General features: G+C 44.4%; 1 protein-coding gene across 1 annotated transcript in view; it reads right to left on the bottom strand.

Annotated features, from left to right (window-relative positions):
• Positions 1-20,486, bottom strand: part of LOC311124416 (zeta-sarcoglycan-like) — a gene marked incomplete at both ends in the record, with an annotated part of 74,062 nt that extends 53,576 nt beyond the window's left edge. The window contains 2 exons of the mRNA XM_084198571.1: positions 15,365-15,466; positions 20,397-20,486. Coding sequence (XP_084054697.1) covers positions 15,365-15,466; positions 20,397-20,486 — 192 coding nt within the window. The remainder of the gene's footprint in view (positions 1-15,364; positions 15,467-20,396) is intronic.
• Positions 20,487-26,152: the final 5,666 nt, after the last annotated feature.

Raw genomic sequence — 26,152 nt, 5'->3', positions numbered from 1 at the left:
TAAATGAGGTCACGGTAGAGTGGTGTGTGTGTGTGTGTGTGTGTGTCACGGCAGAGTGGACTGTGCCAACAGCTCTTTCTGAGGGTTAACGACACAGGGTACCAGTGACGTCTGCACTTTTCAATTGTCACCGACTGGGTTTGAACCCGGGTCTCCTACGTGCCACAAAACTGTTCACCTACTAAGCTAAAGCCTAGGCAGGTCTCAGGTAATGTTACTCATCACGCGAACATAGCTCACTGAACACAAGACAAGAGTATTGTAATGACACCATAATGACACCACAATGACATCATAATGCCGCAATTAAAAGCAAACAAAAACAAGTTTCCCAGCACGGACGCTCCAAATGTCATACTTAGTTGCCCCTAGACGCTGATCTTGGGTCAGTTTTGCATTTCCATCACAAATGGTTAAGGTTAGCATCGGGGGAGGGATTGCTGATCATAGATCTATACCTAGGGGAAGTTTCCCCACAGAGTTTGACTGGCCACCAATGACCATATACAGTATTGTTGGTGTATACAGTGCATTCAGAAAGTATTCAGACCCCTTGACTTCCACATTTTGTTACGTTACAGCCTTATTCTAAAATTGATTAAATATATATTTTTTCCTCATCAATCTACACACAATACCCCATAATGACAAAGCGAAAACAGGTTTTAAATATATATTTTTAAGTATTATAAAATATCGTTTTTTTAAAGTGGAAAAAGTCAAGGGGTCTGAATACTTTCCAAATGCACTGTATGTTCGACTAGTTTGGATTCATATCTATTATTATTATCATATATATTATATTATTATTAGCCGCTTAAGAGGAAAGAATAAAAAAATAACATTTTAGTCTTGATCAGGGATCCTTCATGACAAGCCACATCATGCATGTAGCTCTGTCTCCATCATATACAGTGGGGAAAAAAAGTATTTAGTCAGCCACCAATTGTGCAAGTTCTCCCACTTAAAAAGATGAGAGAGGCCTGTAATTTTCATCATAGGTACACGTCAACTATGACAGACAAAATGAGAAAAATAAAATCCAGAAAATCACATTGTAGGATTTTTTATGAATTTATTTGCAAATTATGGTGGAAAATAAGTATTTGGTCAATAACAAACGTTTCTCAATACTTTGTTATATACCCTTTGTTGGCAATGACACAGGTCAAACGTTTTCTGTAAGTCTTCACAAGGTTTTCACACACTGTTGCTGGTATTTTGGCCCATTCCTCTATGCAGATCTCCTCTAGAGCAGTGACGTTTTGGGGCTGTCGCTGGGCAACACAGACTTTCAACTCCCTCCAAAGATTTTCTATGGGGTTGAGATCTGGAGACTGGCTAGGCCACTCCAGGACCTTGAAATGCTTCTTATGAAGCCACTCCTTCGTTGCCCGGGCGGTGTGTTTGGGATCATTGTCATGCTGAAAGACCCAGCCACGTTTCATCTTCAATGAGGTTTTCACTCAAAATCTCACGATACATGGCCCCATTCATTCTTTCCTTTACACGGATCAGTCGTCCTGGTCCCTTTGCAGAAAAACAGCCCCAAAGCATGATGTTTCCACCCCCATGCTTCACAGTAGGTATGGTGTTCTTTGGATGCAACTCAGCATTCTTTGTCCTCCAAACACGATGAGTTGAGTTTTTACCAAAAAGTTCTATTTTGGTTCCATCTGACCATATGACATTCTCCCAATCCTCTTCTGGATCATCAAAATGCACTTTAGCAAACTTCAGACGGGCCTGGACATGTACTGGCTTAAGCAGGGGGACACGTCTCGCACTGCAGGATTTGAGTCCCTGACGGTGTAGTGTGTTACTGATGGTAGGCTTTGTTACTTTGGTCCCAGCTCTCTGCAGGTCATTCACTAGGTCCCCCCGTGTGGTTCTGGGATTTTTGCTCACCATTCTTGTGATCATTTTGACCCCACGGGGTGAGATCTTGCGTGGAGCCCCAGATCGAGGGAGATTATCAGTGGTCTTGTATGTCTTCCATTTCCTAATAATTGCTCCCACAGTTGATTTCTTCAAACCAAGCTGCTTACCTATTGCAGATTCAGTCTTTCCAGCCTGGTGCAGGTTTACCATTTTGTTTCTGGTGTCCTTTGACAGCTCTTTGGTCTTAGCCATAGTGGAGTTTGGAGTGTGACTGTTTGAGGTTGTGGACAGGTGTATTTTATACTGATAACAAGTTCAAACAGGTGCCATTAATACAGGTAACGAGTGGAGGACAGAGGAGCCTCTTAAAGAAGAAGTTACAGGTCTGTGAGAGCCAGAAATCTTGCTTGTTTGTAGGTGACCAAATACTTATTTTCCACCATAATTTGCAAATAAATTCATTAAAAATCCTACAATGTGATTTTCTGGAGAAAAAAAATTCTCAATTTGTCTGTCATAGTTGACGTGTACCTACGATGAAAATTACAGGCCTCTCTCATCTTTTTAAGTGGGAGAACTTGCACAATTGGTGGCTGACTAAATACTTTTTTTCCCCACTGTAAATATAATCAATGATCAGTGACTATTTCAATGGTCTCCATGTCCTAACAGGATCTCTGCACTGCTCTCTTTAAAAAGGCATGAGTTAACTATAGGGTCAACCAAGGCATCCAAGACATTTCCAATTCACCCCTCTCTCTTTCCATCTCTGGGACTCGGTCAGCGTATTAACATTTACATTTTAGTCATTTAGCAGACGCTCTTATCCAGAGCGACTTACAGTTAGTGAGTGCATACATTTAGATTTATTTTTCATACTGGAATCGAACCCACAACCCTGGCGTTGCAAATGCCACGCTCTACCAACTGAGCTACATCCCTGTCGGCCATTCCCTCCCCTACCCTGGACGACGCTGGGCCAATTGTGTGCCGCCCCGGTTGCGGCCGGCTACGACAGAGCCTGGATTCGAACCAGGATCTCTAGTGGCACAGCTAGCACTGCGATGCAGTGCCTTAGACCACTGCGCCACTCGGGAGGAGTGGCGCAGTGTATCAAACATGTCTGACCAAAATGCACAGAACTTATCCGTTGGTCACAGCTGTAGATTACTTAATCGTTCACGTTGATTAAACAGCCACTATATCTCTCTGGAGCCCGACTTGTCATTCCACAGGTCCGCGATCAATCGGGTGTTGTTTTCTCTTTGCATGTTGTTGATTACACAAGTGTTATTTTTGCCCATCCCCCACCATTTTGTTACTTCTTTTCATTTTGTCACTCGTTCCATTCAATTATGCGTTGTCAATTCCCTAAACGAAGCTGGAGCTAGTTCAAACTGAATTTTCGCATCCACTGAGGTCGTAAAGGAGATGAGGGAGTTTCGTGTTTCTTGTCACACTCTCCAGACTCCAGAGTGATGCTTTCATTTGCATCTTTTTGCCTGTCCATTGATCTTTGGGTGATACATTTTTTGCACATTTATTTGCTCGAGACATCTCCGCCAATTCCCTTTGCTGATGTTTAATGACAGAGATGTTCCATATAACGCGAAATAGGAAAGCCGACTAATGTGCGCTCTCTGTCTCCCTCTCTCTCTCTCCCTCTCTCTCTCCCTCTCTCTCTCTCTCCCTCTCTCCATATGCTTCTCCCTCTCTCTCTCTCTCTGATAGTGTTTGTCAGTGTGAGATTTTTTCAGTGAGTCGGAGCTGTACTGTGTGGTGTGAAGAGAACATAAGAATTGATGCAGTGCAACGTTGATGCAAAAATGATGCAGTGAAATCTGTTGATCAAATTTTTATATGATTCAACATAAAAGATCATGACTTGGTAATCTAATTCATTTCGGTACACGCATCACATGGTATAGCCGGATACACTGTATATTCTTTTAGTGGGGTCTGTTCCCGAAGTTGCAGGGCCTGCAAACACTAAACTAATGTGAATTATACCTCACTAAGACTGCGACAGCTCCTAATAATGTAGAGAGAAAGAGGTAGAGAGAGAGAGACAGAGAGAAGAGAGAGAGAGAGAGAGAGAGAGAGAGAGAGAGAGAGAGAGAGAGAGAGAGAGAGAGAGAGAGAGAGAGAGAGAGAGAGAGAGAGAGAGAGAGAGAGAGAGAGAGAGAGAGAGAGAGAGAGAGAGAGAGAGAGATTGGGCCTGAATCACTGAACACTGAACTCAACTCTAAAAGCAGCACACCTCCCTCTACCTCCCTCTACCTCCATGTATCCTCCCTCGATCAGTGCCATCACCTTTAACATTTGCCGGAGACCATCCCACTGCCTCTGTAAATACAGGAAGCGTGCCATGCCATTTTCCCCAGGCCTTGTAACACACATGGAAATGTCATTAGGTACTGATGGGGACCAAGATAAAAACCAGGCCAAATCAAATCAAATCAAATTTTATTGGTCACATGCGCCGAATACAACAGGTGCAGACATTACAGTGAAATGCTTACTTACAGCCCTTAACCAACAGTGCATTTATTTTTAACAAAAAATGTAAAAATAAAACAACAACAAAAAAAGTGTTGAGAAAAAAAGAGCAGAAGTAAAATAAAATAACAGTAGGGAGGCTATATATACAGGGCGGTACCGGTGCAGAGTCAATGTGCGGGGGCACCGGCTAGTTGAGATAGTTGAAGTAATATGTACATGTGGGTAGAGTTAAAGTGACTATGCATAAATAATTAACAGAGTAGCAGCAGCGTAAAAAGGATGGGGTGGGGGGGCAGTGCAAATAGTCCGGGTAGCCATGATTAGCTGTTCAGGAGTCTTATGGCTTGGGGGTAGAAGCTGTTGAGAAGTCTTTTGGACCTAGACTTGGCACTCAGGCCAGACACCAGTGTAATGTCAATTTGCTGCCATTAATTAATTAAATGTCTCTTCCTAATTAATTTCAGTGAGTTGAACGACCGTAACCTGTGATGCTCAGTGAATACTAAAACCTGGTGGGATGTCGGGTGTGTGTAAGAGTAGTGTGTGTGTGTGTGTGTGTGTGTCCCACCAAGGCCTCTGTAGAGTGTCAGAACGATTATGGATATGAAAAAGGCTTTGTTTATTCGGCTAATGAACTGCCTGCTGTAGTTGCGGCGTGGCCCTCGTAACCATGCCGACAGCTGCCATGACTTCTGGCTTAGTCATGCCGTGATTTCATTGGCTGCACTTCGTTTGGCCACGGTTGACTAAGGAAGTCTGCTACCAGCAGATTTCTATGGAAGTGCAACAGTGTGAATACAACACTATTGCAAGCTTTGCCAGCCATTCTAAGTACACTAAAAATATTAAGTGTGAGTCAGTGGAAACTCAAAAAGGATTGCTAAATGGGCCAAGACATTTTACAGTACATCCCACTCTCGGATACCATCGTTGACATGATGATTATCTACAGCTGTCAAAAGAAGTAGCCTACCAGCCCATCTATTTGCTCTTAATAAAGTCTCATTCCTCAGAGATCCTATCATAATAATGTGCTCCTAGGCCCAAGATAAAGTATGAGACGAATAAATCAACTCAACTCAAATATGCCGTCCAAATCAGAATCCGAAGAAATTGATTCTGCATTAACTATTCAATGATCTATCCAAAAGAGGCGCTTCTAACTTCTCTAAATCTTTATATTTGGCAGGGGCGACGTCTGAAAGGGCTCTCGGCATTTCTGGAAGAAGAAGATCTGGGCGTGGGATTTGATCTCTGGCGATGATGTGAATTAACATTCCTTTTCGTTCCCTTCTCCTGAAGGCCAAGTCGCCTCCTCCGACGTTCCATCACTCTGGAAATCTAGTTAAATGTTAAATGGGGCCTATTTCTACATGGGTCGCAATCTGGTGCCACATACCCCTTGGCCTGGTCTGAATAAAACATTTAGAGTCTCACGCTTCTCCATTTGTTTCACTTCTTATAGGTCACTTCTGAAGTTGGAAGATCCCTTTTTCATTGGTATCTTTTTAATATGTGGCGTCGCGGGGAGTCGTGGCCATTACAAAGGGCGTTTGTGAGCTCGCACATAACCATCTCGCATCCAGCATCAATTGTGTCGCTAAATGGTTTGTATGAAGTCTTGAAGTGTAAATATATAATAGAAGAGTATGTAACTATTTCAAATCAAATCACATTTTATTTGTCACATACAGTACACGTGTTAAGCAGATGTTATAGCGGGTGAAGCGAAATGCTTGTGCTTCTAGCTCCGACAGTGCAGTAGTATCTAACAAGTAATATCTAACAATTTCACAACATATACCCAATACACACAAAACTAGTAAGGAATGGAATTTAAGAATATATACATACAGTGGGGAGAACAAGTATTTGATACACTGCCAATTTTGCAGGTTGTCCTACTTATAAAGCATGTATAGGTCTGTAATTTTTATCATAGGTACACTTCAACTGTGAGAGACGGAATCTAAAACAAAAATCCAGAAAATCACATTGTATAATTTTTAAGTAATTAATTTGCATTTTATTGCATGACATAAGTATTTGATACATCAGAAAAGCAAAACTTAATATATGGTACAGAAACCTTTGTTTGCAATTATATCAATATGTTTCCTGTAGGTCTTGACCAGGTTTGCACACACTGCAGCAGAGATTTTGGCCCACTCCTCCATACAGACCTTCTCCAGATTTTCTATTGGGTTCAGGTCTGGAGACTGGCTAGGCCACTCCAGGACCTTGAGATGCTTCTTACGGAGCCACTCCTTAGTTGCCCTGGCTGTGTGTTTCGGGTCGTTGTCATGCTGGAAGACCCAGCCACGACCCATCTTCAATGCTCTTACTGAGGGAAGGAGGTTGTTGGCCAAGATCTCGCGATACATGGCCCCATCCATCCTCCCCTCAATACGGTGCAGTCGTCCTGTCCCCTTTGCAGAAAAGCATCTCCAAAGAATGATGTTTCCACCTCCATGCTTCACGGTTGGGATGGTGTTCTTGGGGTTGTACTCATCCTTCTTCTTCCTCCAAACACGGCGAGTGGAGTTTAGACCAAAAAGCTATATTTTTGTCTCATCAGACCACATGACCTTCTCCCATTCCTCCTCTGGATCATCCAGATGGTCATTGGCAAACTTCAGACGGGCCTGGACATGCGCTGGCTTGAGCAGGGGGACCTTGCGTGCGCTGCAGGATTTTAATCCATGACGGCGTAGTGTGTTAATAATGGTTTTCTTTGAGACTGTGGTCCCAGCTCTCTTTAGGTCATTGACCAGGTCCTGCTGTGTAGTTCTGGGCTGATCCCTCACCTTCCTCATGATCATTGATGCCCCACAAGGTGAGATCTTGCATGGAGCCCCAGACCGAGGGTGATTGATCGTTATCTTGAACTTCTTCCATTTTCTAATAATTGCGCCAACAGTTGTTGCCTTCTCACCAAGCTGCTTGCCTATTGTCCTGTAGCCCATCCCAGCCTTGTGCAGGTCTACAATTGTATCCCTGATGTCCTTACACAGCTCTCTGGTCTTGGCCATTGTGGAGAGGTTGGAGTCTGTTTGATTGAGTGTGTGGACAGGTGTCTTTTATACAGGTAACGAGTTCAAACAGGTGCAGTTAATACAGGTAATGAGTGGAGAACAGGAGGGCTTCTTAAAGAAAAACTAACAGGTCTGTGAGAGTCAGAATTCTTACTGGTTGGTAGGTGATCAAATACTTATGTCATGCAATAAAATGCAATTAATTACTTAAAAATCATACAATGTGATTTTCTGGATTTTTGTTTTAGATTCCGTCTCTCACAGTTGAAGTGTACCTATAATAAAAATTACAGACCTCTACATGCTTTGCAAGTAGGAAAACCTGCGAAATCGGCAGTGTATCAAATACTTGTTCTACCCACTGTATATAACAGTCTGATGGCCTTGAGATAGAAGCAGTTTTTCATTCTCTCGGTCCCAGCTTTGATGCACCTGTACTGACCTCGCTTCTGGATGATAGCGGGGTGAACAGACAGTGGCTCGGGTGGTTGATGTCCTTGATGATCTTTTTGGCCTTCCTGTGACATCGGGTGTTGTACTTTACAGTACGTTGTATACAGCAGAGGGCTGAATCAATGTCGGCCATGTGGCCAAAGAAAGAAACCACTCTAATATGAAAACACTGATAACCAATTACTCTTATAAAATTACTGGTGAGTGTTTGGACCCTCAGAAAACCAAGCAATTAATCTAGCCAAACTGACAAATGGCTAAAGAAAAGGTTTTTCCACAGAAACTAAACATTTGCATTTTGTTCCATTTCAGTGCCTGTCACCTGGAAGTATTGGGTCAGAGTTGATATATATATATACACTACCGTTCAAAAGTTTGCGGTCACTTAGAAATGTCCTTGTTTTCCATGAAAACATACATGAAATGAATTTGAATAGGAAATATAGCAAAATGCATAGGAAATGTAGTCATTAACAAGGTTAGAAATAATGATTTTTAATATAAATAATAATTTTGTCCTTCAAACTTTGCTTTCGTCAAAGAATCCTCTATTTGGAGCAATTACAGCATTGCAGACCTTTGGCCGTCTAGTTGTCAATTTGTTGAGGTAATCTGAAGAGATTTCACCCCATGCTTCCTGAAGCACCTCCCACAAGTTGGATTGGCTTGATGGGCACTTCTTACGTACCATACGGTCAAGATGCTCCTACAACAGCTCAATAGGGTTGAGATCCGGTGACTGTGCTGGCCACTCCATTATAGACAGAATACCAGCTGACTGCTTCTTCCCTAAATAGTTATTGCATAGTTTGGAGCTGTGCTTTGGGTCATTGTCCTGTTGGCTCCAATCAAGCGCCATCCACAGGGTATGGCATGGCGTTGCAAAATGGAGTGATAGCCTTCCTTCTTCAAGATCCCTTTTACCCTGTACACATCTCCCACTTTACCACCACCAAAGCACCCCCAGACCATCACATTGCCTCCACCATGCTTGACAGATGGCATCAATCACTCCTCCAGCATCTTTTCATTTGGTCTGCGTCTCACAAATGCTCTTCTTTGTGATCCGAACACCTCAAACTTCGATTTGTCTGTCCATAACACTTTTTTCCAATCTTCCTCTGTCCAGTGTCTGTGTTCTTTTGCCCATCTTAATCTTTTCATTTTATTGGCCAGTCTGGGATATGGCTTGTTCTTTGCAACTCTGCCTAGAAGTTCAGCATCCCGGAGTCGCCTCTTCACTGTTGACGTTGCGGGTACTATTTAATGAAGCTGCCATTTGAGGACCTGTGAGGCATCTGTTTCTCAAACTAGACACTCTAATGTACTTGTCCTCTTGCTCAGTTGTGCACCGGGGCCTCCCACTCCTATTTCTATTCTGGTTAGAGCCAGTTTGCGCTGTTCTTTGAAGGGAGTAGTACACAGCGTTGTACGAGATCTTCAGTTTCTTGGCAATTTCTCGCATGGAATAGCCTTCATTTCTCAGAACAAGAATAGACTGACAAGTTTCAGAAGAAAGTTATTTGTTTCTGGCCATTTTTATTCTGTAATCAAACCCACAACTGCTGATGCTCCAGATACTCAGCTAGTCTCAAGAAGGCCAGTTTTATTGCTTCTTTAATCAGCACAACAGTTTTCAGCTGTGCTAACATAATTGCAAAAGTGTTTTCTAATGATAAATTAGCCTTTTAAAATGATAAACTTGGATTAGCAAACACAACGTGCCATTGGAACACAGGACTGATGGTTGCTTATAATGGGCCTCTGTACGCCTATGTAGATGTTCCATTAAAAGGTTTCCAGCTACAATAGCCATTTACAACATCAACAATGTCTACACTGTATTTCTGATCATTTTTATGTTATTTTAATGGACATTTTTAAAAAATAATAATCGAAAACAAGGACATTTCTAAGTGACCCCAAACTTTTTAATGGTAGTGTGTATATATATATATATATATATATATATATATATATATATAGAGAGATAGAGAGAGAGAGAGAGAGAGAGAGAGAGAGAGAGAGAGAGAGAGAGAGAGAGAGAGACAGAGAGAGAGAGAGAGAGAGAGAGAGAGAGAGAGAGAGAGAGAGAGAGAGAGAGATGAGTGATGAGTGAATGATAAAGAGAGGAAAACGACTCCTCTCTCTGTCGAAGCAGTGAGGGAATCTCATTGGCTCTCTGGGGGTCAATTAGAAGAGTCCGTGTCGGCTAGCAGGCCTCGGCTCATCCCTCACCATGCGGAGAGAGAGGATGACAGCACAGCACACGCTTGGAGCACGCCACAAGAATCATGCAGTCAGCCTGCCGCAGCACCATGTAGCTTCAAGACATTGAGTTAAAAAAATATATATTTTCAAAGGAGATCTGGACCTAGGTTCATCAGGCTGTCTGTCAATAGTACAGTGACATCAATGATGTAGTTACAGCACAAACCTCTCTTACAATAATTGGGGTAATCTCGGAAACCCACAACGAAAATCAAGCATAATTGCGTCAGATGATTGATGAAGTTTAGGAGGGAGACATGTTGGGAAAGATACTGGAACCAAGAGCTGAAGCAGCACGGTAGCTCCTCCCTCCTCTCTCTTTGAAAGTCACAGGCTTAGTATCCCCTTCTGGAAGATGTGAACACCAAGAAGAGGAAGTTCCTCGTAAATTGTGGCATCCCACAGTCTGTCTATAATACCAGTTCTGTCCATGAGACATCACCCTTACAGATGTAGGATCTTAATTTGAGCCAGTTTGCTAGAGCAGTGAAATAATCCTGCAGCAACAGGAAATATGAATTATTATGTTGATTTTAATTCATGGACATTTTTGTAGGAGTTGCTACATTTTTCATTAGGGCAAATCAAGTCTGAAATTTCAAAGTGAAAATGACAAACTTTAGAAGCCTTAAAACTCAAATACAGTTCTCATTTCCTGCTGTGTAGGAAAATTCTCAGCAACAAAAGAGTGATCAAGTTAAGATCCTACATCTGTACAGATATGCCATTTCTCCTGCATGGGGCTTTGTAAAGTATACGGAGTGTGTGTGTGTTAACTGTGATTGACTTTGCTGAATGATGACCATGTTGACCATGATCATTGATCTGTGATTTAGAAACAAAGAGAGAGAAGGAAGAGGCTTTTTAAATTGATCTACATGACTGATCCAACAGACTATTATACGTGGTTGACCTTGACCACATATACTGTAACCTTTGACCCTAAAGTACCAAGCTAGGGCACCAATCAGGCTGCCAATCCACATTTAAAGCTTTGGCGACTGTCACGCCCTGACTCAGGGGACGCTTATATGTTGAGTCAGGGTGTGTATATTCCTTGTTGTGTTTGTTTTATGTTGTAGGATCTAGTATGCATAGATCTATGTTGGCCGGTGTGGTTCCCAATCAGAGGCAGCTGTCGCTCGTTGTCTCTGATTGGGGACCATACTTAGGCAGCCTATTGGCACTAGTGGGTTGTGGGATCTTGTTCCGTGTAAAGTATGTTGTTTGTGTCTACCTTGGACTTCACGTTTCGTTTAGTTTGTTGTTTTGTCGTTGTGTTTATTCGTTATAATAAACATGTATGCATATCACGCTGCGCCTTGGTCTGACCCGTCCTTCAATGATCGTGACAGCGACAAAAAACAACAACAATCAATATAATCCCACAGAGGTTTATTTGTCAACCCGAAACCGATCAAACCAAATTGTAAATCCTGTTGTTTCCAGTGCATATTCAAAATTAATCCATACATCCTTCCTTCCTTCCTCGTTCCCTCCCTCCATCCCTCACTCTCTCCCTGTCAGTGCCACTGTCCCAGTCTCTCATGCTGTGTTGGTGGGCCCAGATCAGATTAGGGACACCCCAGGCCAGATCCACCATGGCCCAAATACATCCTGGCCAGCGACCCAGTCTCAGCAGGGGCTTTGGAGCCCCTATCCTAACACCACTAGCCAATTACACTGCCCAGATTAGCTCAGTACTAGCCCAGCTACCTCCTCCGCTGAAGCATGCCCACTACCCCAAAACAGAAATAACCTAAATGGCAGACACCAACAAGCCCTCGGGGGAGAAAAGTGGGTTGTTAGATTCAACATGTTCCCTGTGTATTTTTCTAAATAAGAGTGTTTGCTTTGATGTGCGGACCTGATGTGAAAGGGATCACAGTGTCATTACAAGTGGTGGATAGATACAAACATATGCACGCACACACACACACACACACACACACACAGACTGTTTGTCTGATGATAGATGAAGAGTCAGCAGAGAAGCCTAGCGAGCTCTTTGATTTATCGACAGGAAGCTCTGCTCCTTCATAGGGGTTATCTACAAGCCAGAGACACTTCCTCAACAGCAATTAGTGCCTTCTCTGTTACACACACTTAAGAAGAACCAGAAAGACTGGATTTCTTCTTTAGGCTTTCAATGGGAGAGCAAACAAAGATATTCTAAAAGAAGATATCTCCTCCATAGCATTTCCATGGCAGGGCAAACAAAGATATTCTAAAAGAAGATATCTTCTCCATAGGATTTCAATGGCAGGGCAAACGAAGGCATTCCAAAGTAAGTTATCTCCTCCATATAGGTTTTTAATAGGAGAGCAAACAAAGATGTTATACAAGAAGATATCTTGTAGGCTTTCAATGAGTAGGCAAACAAAAACATTTCTAAAGTAAGATATCGACTACGTAGGATTTCAATGGATTCCAAAAATATATATCTAACACCATCCATCAATTCACCTCAAAGGTCAGGGCTGATGGAGTGTTGACCTCTGTGTCACCCAGAAATGGCGTGTTGGATATCCCCTCTTAGATGATCTTTGAGGGGATAGATCAAATCAAATCACATGTTATTTGTCACATGCGCCGAATACAACAGGTGTAGACCTTACAGTGAAATGCTTACTTAAAAGCCCTTAACCAACAACGCAGTTTTAAGAAAGAACACCAAAGAAAATCACACAGAAAAATACAACATAAAATAATACAAAATAAAAGTAACAAATCATTAAAGAGCAGCAGTAAAAATAACAATAGCGAGGCCATATACAGGGGGTACCGGTACCGAGTCAATGTGCGGGGGCACCGGTTAGTCGAGGTAATTGAGGGAATATGTAGAGTTATTAAAGTGACTATGAATAGATAATAAACAGAGAGTAGCAGCAGCGTAAAAGAGGTGGGGGGGGGGGGCAATGAAAATAGTCTGGGTAGCCATTTTATTAGATGTTCAGGAGTCTTATGGCTTGGGGGTAGAAGCTGTTTACAAGCCTCTTGAACCTAGATTTGGCGCACCGGTACCGCTTGCTGTGCGGTAGCAGAGAGAACAGTCTATGACTAGGTTGGCTGGAGTCTTTGACAATTTTTAGGGCCTTCCTCTGACACAGCCTGGTATAGAGGTCCTGGATGGCAGGAAGCTTGACCCCAGTGATGTACTGGGCCATATGCACTACCCTCTGTAGTGCCTTGCGGTCGGAAGCCGAGCAGTTGCCATACCAGGCAGTGATGCAACCAGTCAGGATGCTCTTGATGGTGCAGCTGTAGAACCTTTTGAGGATCTGAGGACTCATGCCAAATCTTTTCAGTCTCCTTAGGGGGAATAGGTTTTGTCGTGCCTTCTTCAAGACTGTCTTGGTGTGCTTGGACCATGTTAGTTTGTTGGTGATGTGGACACCAAGGAACTTGAAGCTCTCAACCTGCTCCACTACAGCCCCGTCGATGAGAATGGGGGCGTGCTCGGTCCTCTTCTTTTTCCTGTAGTCCACAATCATCTCCTTTGTCTTGATCACATTGAGGGAGAGGTTGTTGTCATGACACCACACGGCCAGGTCTCTGACCTCCTCCCTATAGGCTGTCTCATCGTTGTCGGTGATCAGGCCTACCACTGTTGTGTCATCTGCAAACTTAATGATGGTGTTGGAGTCGTGCCTGGCCATGCAGTCATGAGTGAACAGGGAGTACAGGAGGGGACTGAGCACGCACCCCTGAGGGGCCCCCGTGTTGAGGATCAGCGTGGCGGATGTGTTGTTACCTACCCTTACCACCTGGGGGCGGCCCGTCAGGAAGTCCAGGATCCAGTTGCAAAGGGAGGTGTTTAGTCCCAGGGTCCTTAGCTTAGTGATGAGCTTTGAGGGCACTATGGTGTTGAACGCTGAGCTGTAGTCAATTATTAGCATTCTCACATAGGTGTTCCTTTTGTCCAGGTGTGAAAGGCCAGTGTAGAGCGTAATAGAGATTGCATCATCTATGGATCTGTTGGGGCAGTATGCAAATTGGAGTGGGTCTAGGGTTTATGGGATAATGGTGTTGATGTAAGCCATGACCAGCCTTTCAAAGCACTTCATGGCTACAGACGTGAGTGCTACGGGTCGTGAGTCATTTAGGCAGGTTATCTTAGTGTTCTTTGGCACAGGGACTATGGTGGTCTGCTTGAAACATGTTGGTATTACAGACTCAGACAGGGAGAGGTTGAAAATGTCAGTGAAGACACTTGCCAGTTGGTCAGCACATGCTCGGAGTACACGTTTTGGTAATCCGTCTGGTCTTGAAGCCTTGTGAATGTTGACCTGTTTAAAGGTCTTACTCACATCGGCTACGGAGAGCGTGAAAACACAGTGTAATCTATTCAGGACTGTCACACATTCCACACACTCTCGCTGTCACAAACACCCTTGTAAAGCCATATGCATGCACAGGTGCACTTGCCTTTACAACCCTTCCCCTCCAACACACACACACACACACACACACACACACACACACACACACACACATCTTGCAAAGGTGGAGAATGCAAGTTAATGACTCCATTGCCTTCCCAATAGCCCAGGACACACACACAGTAACCTATACATGGCAGCAGTGTGTGTGTGTGTGTGTGTGTGTGTGTGTGTGTGTGTGTGTGTGTGTGTGTGTGTGTGTGTGTGTGTGTGTGTGTGTGTGTGTGTGTGTGTGTGTGTGTCGTAAAGGGAAAAAGCATTATGGGTCATATTTATCAACAGCATGCCTCATCACAGCCCTGTCTCTCTCCACATTTCTCTATCATTGGAATTTCCATTGGATGCCCATTTGGTCATTTGTCACGCATCCAAGTCTATTCCCATGATCATTCTGTGCCCCTTACATGGGACCCGGGATCCAGATAGATGGGCTTCTCTACTAGGTCTCACACGATTTCTCTGGGATGTGGGATTGCATAGTATTATTTTACTCCTTATGACAATGGCTGAGCAATGATGCTTGGTATGACATGATATGAGGAATAGGCTGGCTTAGTGAGGGATATGACATACATGGTGGCTCATAGGGCGTTACGAAGCTTCATATGAGCGACATAAGGAACGTTGTGTCTCAACATTCTACTACTGAGAAATTACGGTTGATATGACATGATATGATAAGGGAATGGTGTGTCTTAGTGAGGGATATGACATGCATGGTGTGTCATAGGGCGTTACGATGCTTCATATGAGCGACATAAGGAACGTTGTGTCTCTTACCCTTCTGGATTCTATTTCTTTCACATAGAGAGGGAGCAGAAACTCGGAAACACCCTCTAGCCTGATCCCCTCTTTGGTTACACGAAGATTACCCATTCCATCCTGAGGGGAAAGAGAGCGGAGGAGAGAGAGAGAGAGAGAGAGAGAGAGAGAGAGAGAGAGAGAGAGAGAGAGAGAGAGAGAGAGAGAGAGAGAGAGAGAGAGAGAGAGAGAGAGAGAGAGAGAGAGAGAGAGAGAGAGAGAGAGAGAGAAGAGAGAGAGAGAGAGAGAGAGAGAGAGAGAGAGAGAGAGAGAGAGAGAGAGAGAGAGAGAGAGAGAGAGAGAGAGAGAGAGAGAGAGAGAGAGAGAGAGAGAGAGAGAGAGAGAGAGAGAGAGAGAGAGAGAGAGAGAGCGAGAGAGAGAGAGAGAGAGAGAGAGAGAGAGAGAGAGAGAGAGGGAGAGAGAGAGAGAGAGAGAGAGAGAGAGAGAGAGAGAGAGAGAGAGAGAGAGAGAGAGAGAGAGAGAGAGAGAGAGAGAGGAGGGAAAAGAGAGAGACAAAATTGAGAGAATAAGTCCAAACAGTGAAACAGAGAAAAACAGTATTAGTTCGAGTAGAGAGAAAAACATCCAAAGGAACATAAGTTATATTTGAATTAAATATTTGGATCATTTTCAACATTTTCACATGAAAGTATTGTAACTTTTCCGGGTTAGAAATGTCACTTTACGAATAGGCAGAGATGCACACACCACATGCACTCACACAGCCCCCGACAACACTTGACCACCCCAGAGTTAGAAACCCTGCAGCCAGGGAAAACAGCCTCCTCAATATACAGTAACACACCAGCCTGCAGTTCCTATAATACACACATTATTGCTTCACACACCTACACCCAACACACACACACGCCCGAATACACACACACACACTCTTGCTTTACACCCACGTTAGCTGCATGCAGGTGAAAAATCACATCTTTGAAAAGACACACACACATGACTGCAGGCGACAACTCATATTATGCTTCTTTAATTAAAGGGACACAACATATTATGCAGAACTATCTGAAGGAGTACGGCCCCCCGTCAATCATCAAAACATAAAGATGACATAAAGATGATTCCTGAATAATTCCTAATTAATCATGAACGTGACGAGTCAATGCTTAGCTAAACACTCTCGTTCTCTCATCTAGTCCCGTCGCCCCCGACAGCGTTTAGCGATGGCGGTGGCGTGCGAAGGCGTGTGGCCTTGATTTGACGTGGCAGGTTGTAGACATGAACGTCTCCTCTCGGGCAGGATTCAATCTGAGGAAACACAAAAGAAAGAAAAAGAACAGGCCCCTTGGCTATTTTCCTGGATGTGGAGGGTTGTGAGCCGTGCCGCCGCTTACACGCTAATGCCGTCTACCTCAGAGCCTTGCAGGCATGGAGAGAAAAAGAGAGAGAGAGGTTGAGGAAGAGAGAGAGAGAGAGCTACGCTATCCACATACCTAGCAGCCAAAGTCACTTCTATTAGCCTACCTGACACGCCATATGAAATTTAAATTACATTTCTCAGTCTGGTTAGCGTGGCAGTGGCGGAGCTTGGATTCGGCAGTGGTGGGAACACCGAAGGTAATCAGGAATCCTGGCGGGAACCGGGCGACTTTAGGATAATGAAGCCACTCCTCCGGGATGTGAATGATGGTGAATTCCGTAGTAACAGAGGCCTGCACTCGGATAATGATGTCCTTCTCTGTTATATTGGATTTCCATGTTGTGTTATAATGATATATTTCCCGGTCCATGTCGTGTGTGAGAGTGTGTGTGTGTGTGTGTGTAAGCGTGATCGTCTACATGTCTGTCTGTGTGTGTGTGCGAATGTGTTCATGAATGTGTGTGTGTGTGACTGTGTAGTGCCGAGTCCTTCAGTAGAAGTCATGCTGATAATGTTGTATCCCCCATCGCGGCGAGGTTAACTGGCGGAGTCGGCCATTAGGGCTCACATCCCATCCCTGGTACAAGGTTATAGTGAACAGAATGATACTCCCTCCTCCACATGATGGATGGCCGTTGAAAACATTCTCAGGGCAGGTTTAATATTCTCTCTCGGCTGAATTTTTTACTCAACCTTTCGTGCCAACAATGTTTAGAGAGAAAGAAAAAAGAGCTGGAGGGACATTTAGAAATGAACAGATGAGGAAACAGAGATACCTGTTTGTTTTTATGTATGTCCTCTGTGCCGGAAAATCTTTTGACCTTTCCGAGCCACCGTAGAAGCAATGCCTTGTCAGGGGTATGAAATCAAAGCATTGACTTTCATCAGAGTTCTTGAAGAGCTTCCTTCCGCATCACTTCCTCTTCCTCCATCGTCTTGAATTAGAATGTCAGCTCATGTTGCCTCTGACCTACAATAAGAGCTATGCCACTTCTAAGGGGCTTCTGCTCTCCACTCATTGGGATAAAATACAAGCTTTTCTGCTATAGGACTGGAATACAAAACCTTCCCACAAACACACAACAAGAGATAAACACTGGTGTTTATTAGAAAGAATCAAATCCCTTTGCACTCGCCAGCCCACACAGGCTGGCTCTCTCTCTCTCTCTCTCTCTCTCTCTCTCTCTCTCTCTCTCTCTCTCTCTCTCTCTCTCTCTCTCTCTCTCTCTCTCTCTCTCTCTCTCTTCTCTCTCTCTCTCTCTCTCTCTCTCTTCTCTCTCTCTCTCTCTCTCTCTCTCTCTCTCTCTCTCTCTCTCTCTCTCTCTCTCTCTCTCTCTCTCAAAATGATGGATAGAGGTCCAGGGGAAACCGTACTGAAGCCAAGGCATAATTTCAGTACCTAACTTAAAGCTCTTTAAAGCCTGCATGGTCCCTTGTGGCGGGGCCTCAGGAAGCTTTGGATGGCCCTCCCTGAACGCTTATCGTACGCAGCACATTTCGCTATAGGACTATTTCAAATAAGGTCAGATAGTCTGTCTGTGAGAGAAGACAATAAGTATTATTAGTTATTTTATATTTCCCCTCTCAGTCCCCAGTGTCTTCAATATGTGGACCAAGTTTTATTACAGTCTTATGTCATACAGGTGATGGAATGTATAAACAGAAACAGTATAAATAACATACAATAGTAGAAAGGCTGTATACTTCTCATTTATTCACCTATATTGTATATTGATCGATCCTATATTGCCCTCAACTCTGGATCTCGAAGCCAGTTCCACTGCATTTTTTGCCCTCTAGTCAGGGACTGATTTAGACCTGGGACACCAGGTGTGTGCAATTAATTATCAGGTAGAACAGAAAACAAGCAGGCTCCGGACCTTGAAGGGTAAGAGTTGTGTACCCCTGCTATATTGTATTTACAGTGAGGGAAAAAAGTATTTGATCCCCTGCTGATTTTGTACGTTTGCCCACTGACAAAGAAATGATCTGTCTATAATTTTAATGGTAGGTTTATTTGAACAGTGAGAGACAGAATAACAACAACAAAATCCAGAAAAACGCATGTAAAAAAAATTATGAATTGATTTACATTTTAATGAGGGAAATAAGTATTTGACCCCTCTGCAAAACATGACTTAGTACTTGGTGGCAAAACCCTTGTTGGCAATCACAGAGGTCAGACGTTTCTTGTAGTTGGCCACCAGGTTTGCACACATCTCAGGAGGGATTTTGTCCCACTCCTCTTTGCAGATCTTCTCCAAGTCATTAAGGTTTCGAGGCTGACGTTTGGCAACTCGAACCTTCAGCTCCCTCCACAGATTTTCTATGGGATTAAGGTCTGGAGACTGGCTAGGCCACTCCAGGACCTTAATGTGCTTCTTCTTGAGCCACTCCTTTGTTGCCTTGGCCGTGTGTTTTGGGTCATTGTCATGCTGGAATACCCATCCATGACCCATTTTCAATGCCCTGGCTGAGGGAAGGAGGTTCTCACCCAAGATTTGACGGTACATGGCCCCGTCCATCGTCCCTTTGATGCGGTGAAGTTGTCCTGTCCCCTTAGCAGAAAAACACCCCCAAAGCATAATGTTTCCACCTCCATGTTTGACGGTGGGGATGGTGTTCCTGGGGTCATAGGCAGCATTCCTCCTCCTCCAAACACGGCGAGTTGAGTTGATGTGAAAGAGCTCCATTTTGGTCTCATCTGACCACAACATACAAAATCAGCAGGGGATCAAATACTTTCTTCCCTCACTGTAGGTGAATAAACTAAATTATGCCTCAGCTTCAGTACGGTTTCCCCTGGACCTCTACAGGCCATCAGTCATACACTCAGTTGGAGCGAATCATTTTGGTGAATGGGGTGGTGTACCAACTAAACTGGCCACTCTGTTTCTCAAACCACTTGTTTAATCTATTCCATTATAAATTAAATAAACTTCAATAAGTTTCATCTATTCTGATACATGATTTGATCTATTCCGATACCTGATTTAACTGATCTGATCATCAAGCCCTTGATTAGTTTTGTCAGGTGAACCAGTAGTGGACAACTGGCTCGAAAAGCGTAAAGTCCCAAACCAAATGTTTTCCTCACTTGCTTGGTGCAAGTGTAGACTAAGAGTGAAATGCTTACTTATGGGAACTTCCCAACAATGCAGAGAGAAAGAAAATAGAGAAATAATAGAAAAGTAAAAGACGTAATAATCAAAGTAATAATAAATACACAATGAGTAATGATAACTTGTCTATATACACAGGGTACCAGTACCGAGTCGATGTGCAGGGGTACGAGGTCATTTTGGTAGATATGTACATTTCATTAGGAATAAAGTGACTAGGCAATAGGATAGATAATAAACAGTGGCAGAAGCGTATGTGATGAGTCAAAAAAGTTAGTGCAAAAAGGGTAAATGCAGATAGTCCGGGTAGCTATTTGGTTAACTATTTACTAACTACTTAGCAGTCTTATGGCTTGGGGGTAGAAGCTGTTCAGGGTGCTGTTGGTTCCAGACTTGGTGTATCGGTACTGTTTGCCATGCAGTAGCAGAGAGAACAGTCCATGACTTGGGTGGCTGGAGTCTGAGACAATTGTTAGGGCCTTCCTCTGACACCACCTGGTATACACACCTGGACGTGGCACTCCATCCATGCTGCTGTGCCCTGAGCCCTGGCAGAGTGACATGTGACCATGTGTCTGAGTACTGACATACTGTCCATGTCTACCGGCCTGCATGTCCAGGCCTGTCCAGTCCTGCCCGCCTTTCATCTGACCTGAATACCAAACCGACTGGAAAGGTTTGTCTGGTGGGCAAACCGCTCACGTTGACATGGAGGGGCCGCTATCCGATCGCTGTCCGTCTCTGTGTGTGAGGCAGAGGTATGTGTGTCTGTGGATGTGTGTGTGCGTTGGCTGCTTGTCTAGTTGAGTGTGTGTGTATCTGCATGTGTATGTGTGCCCCTGCGTGTGTGTGTGCCTGTGTGTGTGTGGTGTCTGCTTGTCTAGTTGTGTGTGTATGTGTGTATCCTGCACTGTGCCCACAGCTTTGTTTGTAGACTGTCAGTCACTGTGGACAGCCGCTTGCCAACCAGAACACAGACAGAAGCAGAGCAGAGCGGCACCGGGACACACTGAGCATGCTCACACCAGGCATGTCCGTCATCACTAGCTGGGCTGAGGAGTCACCTTGTTCAATACCGTACAGCTAGCCTGGTCCCAGATCTGCTTGTGCTGTTGCCTAGACTCTTAGAAAAAAAAGGTTCTGGATAGGACCAAAAAGGGTTCTATGCTTGCTTCATATATGGCACCCCTGAAGGTTCTATGTAGAAGCCTTTTGTAGGGTCCTTTGATCAGAACCCCGGGGGTTCTTCTTCACTGAACCAAAATTGGTTCCATATAGAACCCTTGGGTTCCATATAGGGTTCTATATGGAACCAATTTGGTTTCTATCTAGAACCTTAAGGGGTGCCATATATGAAGCAAGCATAGAGCCCTTTTTTTCTAAGAGTGTACTCCATTGTGATTGTCAAGCATGACAATTCAATAAGGAGTTGGCAGGAGAGCAGAAACAGACCGGCACCCAGGCTGTCACCAGGCTACATATTTATCTCAAGATTCTCATCAGAAGAGAAATGGGCAGAATTTGGTATGGTAATGAAAAACGCATAAAACAAGTAATACAAAATGCCACACAAGCTGACTGTAGCAGTGACACACGACCACTCACATAACCAAATCTGAAATCACAAATAAACAGACAAATCAAATTAAGATCCCGCATCTGTATGGATTGGGACTACATTTTTACATTTACATTTTAGTCATTTAGCAGACGCTCTTATCCAGAGCGACTTACAGGAGCAATTAGGGTTAAGTGCCTTGCTCAAGGGCACATCGACAGATTTTTCACCTAGTCGGCTTGGGGATTAGAACCAGCGACCTTTCGGTTACTGGCACAACGCTCTTACCCACTAAGCCACCTGCCGCCCACTAGAAGAGCTATTTAAAAAGATAAGGATCAAGTTCTAATCGTTTTTAGTCCATTACTGTAAGTAAATATGGCAGCGCTAGTTAATGTTATTCTTCCACAAAAGAGCATTGAACTATCACATGGCTTCCATAATTTGAAAGCCCTTAAAGTGGCAATCAGCAGTTGAAACAATAACAAAGCTTTTTTCCCTGCCACTGTTTCGGTAAATAGCTGAGGGATAGGGCTAGAGAAATTCATAGACAGATGTATGGATGCAAGGATTGACCATCCAATATGTAAAAATGATAGTTTTAACCATGTTTTGAGGCTCTACAGTGTTTGTTTGTCATTTATTTGTTTACAAACATTGAAGTAAAACAAGCCTATACTTTGGTTTCTGATGGGGTAGAACAGTTGAACTAAGTTCATGAGGTATTTATAAGTTATATTCTTCAAGAATCAGTAGGCATATATTACTAATTTATAAGTCGCAAAATCGATGTAGCAATAGAAGACTTCCCTCTTTTCCTTACTTACTTTACAAGACATCACACAGAAGTCCCAGACCTGAGGCCCCTCATCTAATCACACAACTGCAGTACTTCTCTGTGTGTCAGAAAAGGTTGACTCGTTTCAACTCGACACAATCAGAGAGCGAGAGAGGGAGAGCGAGAAAGAGTGAGAGGGAGATAAATGGGAAGAGAGGTAGAGATGGAGAGAGAGAGAGAGAGAGAGAGAGAGAGAGAGAGAGAGAGAGAGAGAGAGAGAGATAGAGAGAGAGAGAGAGAGAGAGAGAGAGAGAGAGAGAGAGAGAGAGAGATGGGGGAATTAAGTGTATTTCTTTTGAAGAAGTGGAGAGGGAGAATATGAGGCAGAGAGAGAGAAGGAAAGAGGCAACAGATAGAGAGAGAAGGAAAGAGGCAACAGATAGAGAGAGAGATGGATAAACCTAACGAGAGAGAAAACAATCATCTTTGTCGAACGGCTATCTGTTTGCCATAGCCTCAGCAATAAAACAGGGCCCTTTAAACAACAAGCGAGGCTGTTCCGAGGAAAACACCACCCATTAGAGCCCTCTGATTGATTGCCAACGCCGGCCTGCTCTCGACCTGCTCTCTCCGGAGCCGGCCCGACGTACGCAGCATTACCTGGAAATATTATGATACTCCATTGGCCCCTAACAAGTTAAATTGACGGGAATGAATCCTGGGGTTGACAAATCTTTAGTTATTGTTGTTGGGAAAGGGGGGAAGGGGGAGGAGGGATTCCGGAAGAGGAAGGAAGAAGAGATGGAAAAAGGAGGATGCAGTGTGTGTGTGTGTGTGTGTTGATGTCTTTGTGTGTGTGTGCTTTTCTGTGCTCTCGTGTGTATGCGTAGGCAGTCTGTACGAATCGACCCAACTCCCGAATTGCCCGAGCCAACGACGTGGCTCGCCATCGGATTTCCATTCCACCAACAGGTATCATAGCACCAGCGTTCAGCAGTCTACATTTAATAATCATAACCCAGTACGAGGTCGGCAACCTTATTTGTCTTTTTAAAAGCTTTTTTCCTGTCCATTTGTACAATGTGGCTTTGTCGGGGGCTGCCACCGACAGATCAATGCCTAATTGGATTTCCAACAACCTTCAATGGACTTTCAAAAATTAATACGGCAGAACGTGAGAAATAATAATCATGATACAACGACTACGCTCCCGAGCTCGGTTATTACACACCTTAGGGGACTGGTGAAACGATACGGCCCATAGTGTTACTATTGATTTATACACCACGCACAAACGACTTCAGATGAATGGTGTTCGGGTCATGATTCAGCTGCAGGAAGAGGGAAAAAAGCTTCTAAACTGGATGACTTTATGGTGTGGTTTCAAACATCAGAGTTTGAACAAGCTACGTTTCTGGGGAGAGTGTTTTTCTGTGTTCTCCCTCTTCATCTCACTGAGCTGTTCTAGTTACTTTTTGATCTGTCTTGTACTGATTACTTCCTCAATGCTCCTGTCTTGTTAACTTCCTCAATGCTCCTGTCTTGTTAACTTCCTCAATGCTCCTGTCTTGTTAACTTCCTCAATGCTCCTATCCTGTTAACTTCCTCAATGCTCCTGTCTTGTTAACTTCCTTAATGCTCCTGTCCTGTTAACTTCCTCAATGCTCCTGTCCTGTAAACTTCCTCAATGCTCCTATCTTGTCCTGTTAACTTCCTCAGTGCTCCTGTCTTGTCCTGTTAACTTCCTCAGTGCTCCTGTCTTGTCCTGTTAACTTCCTCAGTGCTCCTGTCTTGTCCTGTTAACTTCCTCAATGCTCCTGTCCTGTTAACTTCCTCAATGCTCCTGTCTTGTCCTGTTCACTTCCTCAATGCTCCTTTCTTGTTAACTTCCTCAATGCTCCTGTCCTGTTAACTTCCTTAATGCTCCTGTCCTGTTAACTTCCTCAATGCTCCTGTCCTGTTAACTTCCTCAGTGCTCCTGTCTTGTACTACTAACTTCCTCAATGCTCCTGTCTTGTACTGCTAACTTCCTCAATGCTCCTGTCTTGTACTGCTAACTTCCTCAATGCTCCTGTCTTGTACTGCTAACTTCCTCAATGCTCCTGTCCTGTGCTGGGGGTGCTGCAGCACCCACTGATAAATCACAATAAGTATTTACTTCCCACCCCCCCACCCAAACCAAATCAGTGCAATAGGCCTTGTTTACAGCTGTGTGAGCAGAGCAAAAAACTTGTCAGCAGAGCAGGGACAAAACATTCTGGATTCATTCTCTGCTTTGTTCTGAGCTGTGTCCTAAGGTCTAACCTGCAGCCTGTGTCCTCTGGTCTAACCTGCAGCCTGTCCTCTGGTCTAACCTGCAGCCTGTCCTCTGGTCTAACCTGCAGCCTGTATCCTCTGGTCTAACCTGCAGCCTGTGTCCTCTGGTCTAACCTGCAGCCTGTGTCCTCTGGTCTAACCTGCAGCCTGTGTCCTCTGGAGTCTCTGTCCTCTGCTTGTCCCGCTTTACTGTTCTTACATGCTCTGTCCTCCTCTATCCTCCTTCTGTTGATTTTCTGGGCAGGAAGTCACGGTATCCTCTGCCAGGAGTAACTCCTCCTGGGCTCCACTTCACAGGAGCTGTGACATCATCAGCGTGAGACAATCAGCCCGGTGCGATCAGTATCGATCTACCGCAGGGGGGAGGGCAAGCCGGTCGGTGGATGAGAGGAAAAAAGGGAGGGAACAAAACAAAAAATGAAAGAAAAGGAAATCTGTCAGGGCCCCGGGATCGAGGTGGTGGAAAGGAGAACAAAGAGGAGAGGAGAGGGGGATGAGAAGGAGAGAAGAAGGCCTCAGGCGTGATCCAATGTCCCTATCCCACGCAGGGGTATCGTCCCGGCCCTTTGAAAGACCCTTCTTTAATCAACTGCTAATCCGCGGTGGTGTAAAGGTAAACTCCCAACGTTCTATCAGCGTTAATTAAACCTAACATGTCCTCCCCCGTGATGTCGTCCTCAAGGTCGTCAACACGGACAGGGGAATACAGACCGGCACCGTGCTGGACGGCTCTGTACCCTGGCTGAGGGGTCCAGCCAGGCTGCGAGGATCCCTGGGTGCACAGATGCTGGTTGTGAGCTACCTTCTGTATGATTCCATGATGATTTAAACTGGTGACAGTTCACCGTTCATTAGCTCAAGCGTGAATAATATTGGTCGCTATACAGCTAGAGTTGGAATAGTAGTCAGTGAATATGTTATTTAGCAGACCAGGTTCATAAATTGTCTTGTAATATATACCATTTAGCAGACTCCTTTATCTAAAGTGAATTACAGTCATGTGTGTATACATTTTAAGTACGGGTGGTCCTGGGAATCGAACCCACTATCCTGCCATGGTTTAACAACTGAGCTACATAAACCATCTCGTCTATAGAGTGTGTTAAGAGTCTTTAATTCTCTCTCACACACACGCCCACCTGACTGTCCCTCCCTCTCATTCATCCTCATCCCCTGTGGCACAAGGACAATGAGATGCAGTGTTGAAGTCCTAATGGCCATTAGTTTCCAGGGTGTTTGACCCGGTTCTTCGTGGTGCCACATCAGCATGCTGATTGGCTAGGATAATTCCCCCTTGGCCTTAATTGCTGCTACCAAGCATTTATCTTCTAGAGAGCAAGGCTATACTTTAAAAAAGACACACGTGACTCCCGAGTGGTGCAGTGGTCAAAGGCAATGCATCACAGTGTAGGGCTCGAGTCCAGGCTCTGTCGCAGCCGGCCCGCGACCGGGGGACCCATGGGGAGGCGCACAATTGGCCGTACGTTGTTTCCTCCGACACATTGGTGCGGCTGGCTTCCGGGTTAAAGCGGGCATAGTGTCAAGAAGCAGTGCGGCTCGGCTGGGTTGTGTTTCGGAGGACGCACGGCTCTCGACCTTCGCCTCTCCCGAG

This window comes from Coregonus lavaretus (genome assembly GCF_964263955.1).
Source record: "Coregonus lavaretus genome assembly, contig: HAP1_SCAFFOLD_2177, whole genome shotgun sequence".
NCBI classification, from domain to species: Eukaryota; Metazoa; Chordata; class Actinopteri; order Salmoniformes; family Salmonidae; genus Coregonus; species Coregonus lavaretus.
Note: the sequence above shows the minus strand (reverse complement) of the source record. Positions and strands in the feature narration are given on the sequence as shown.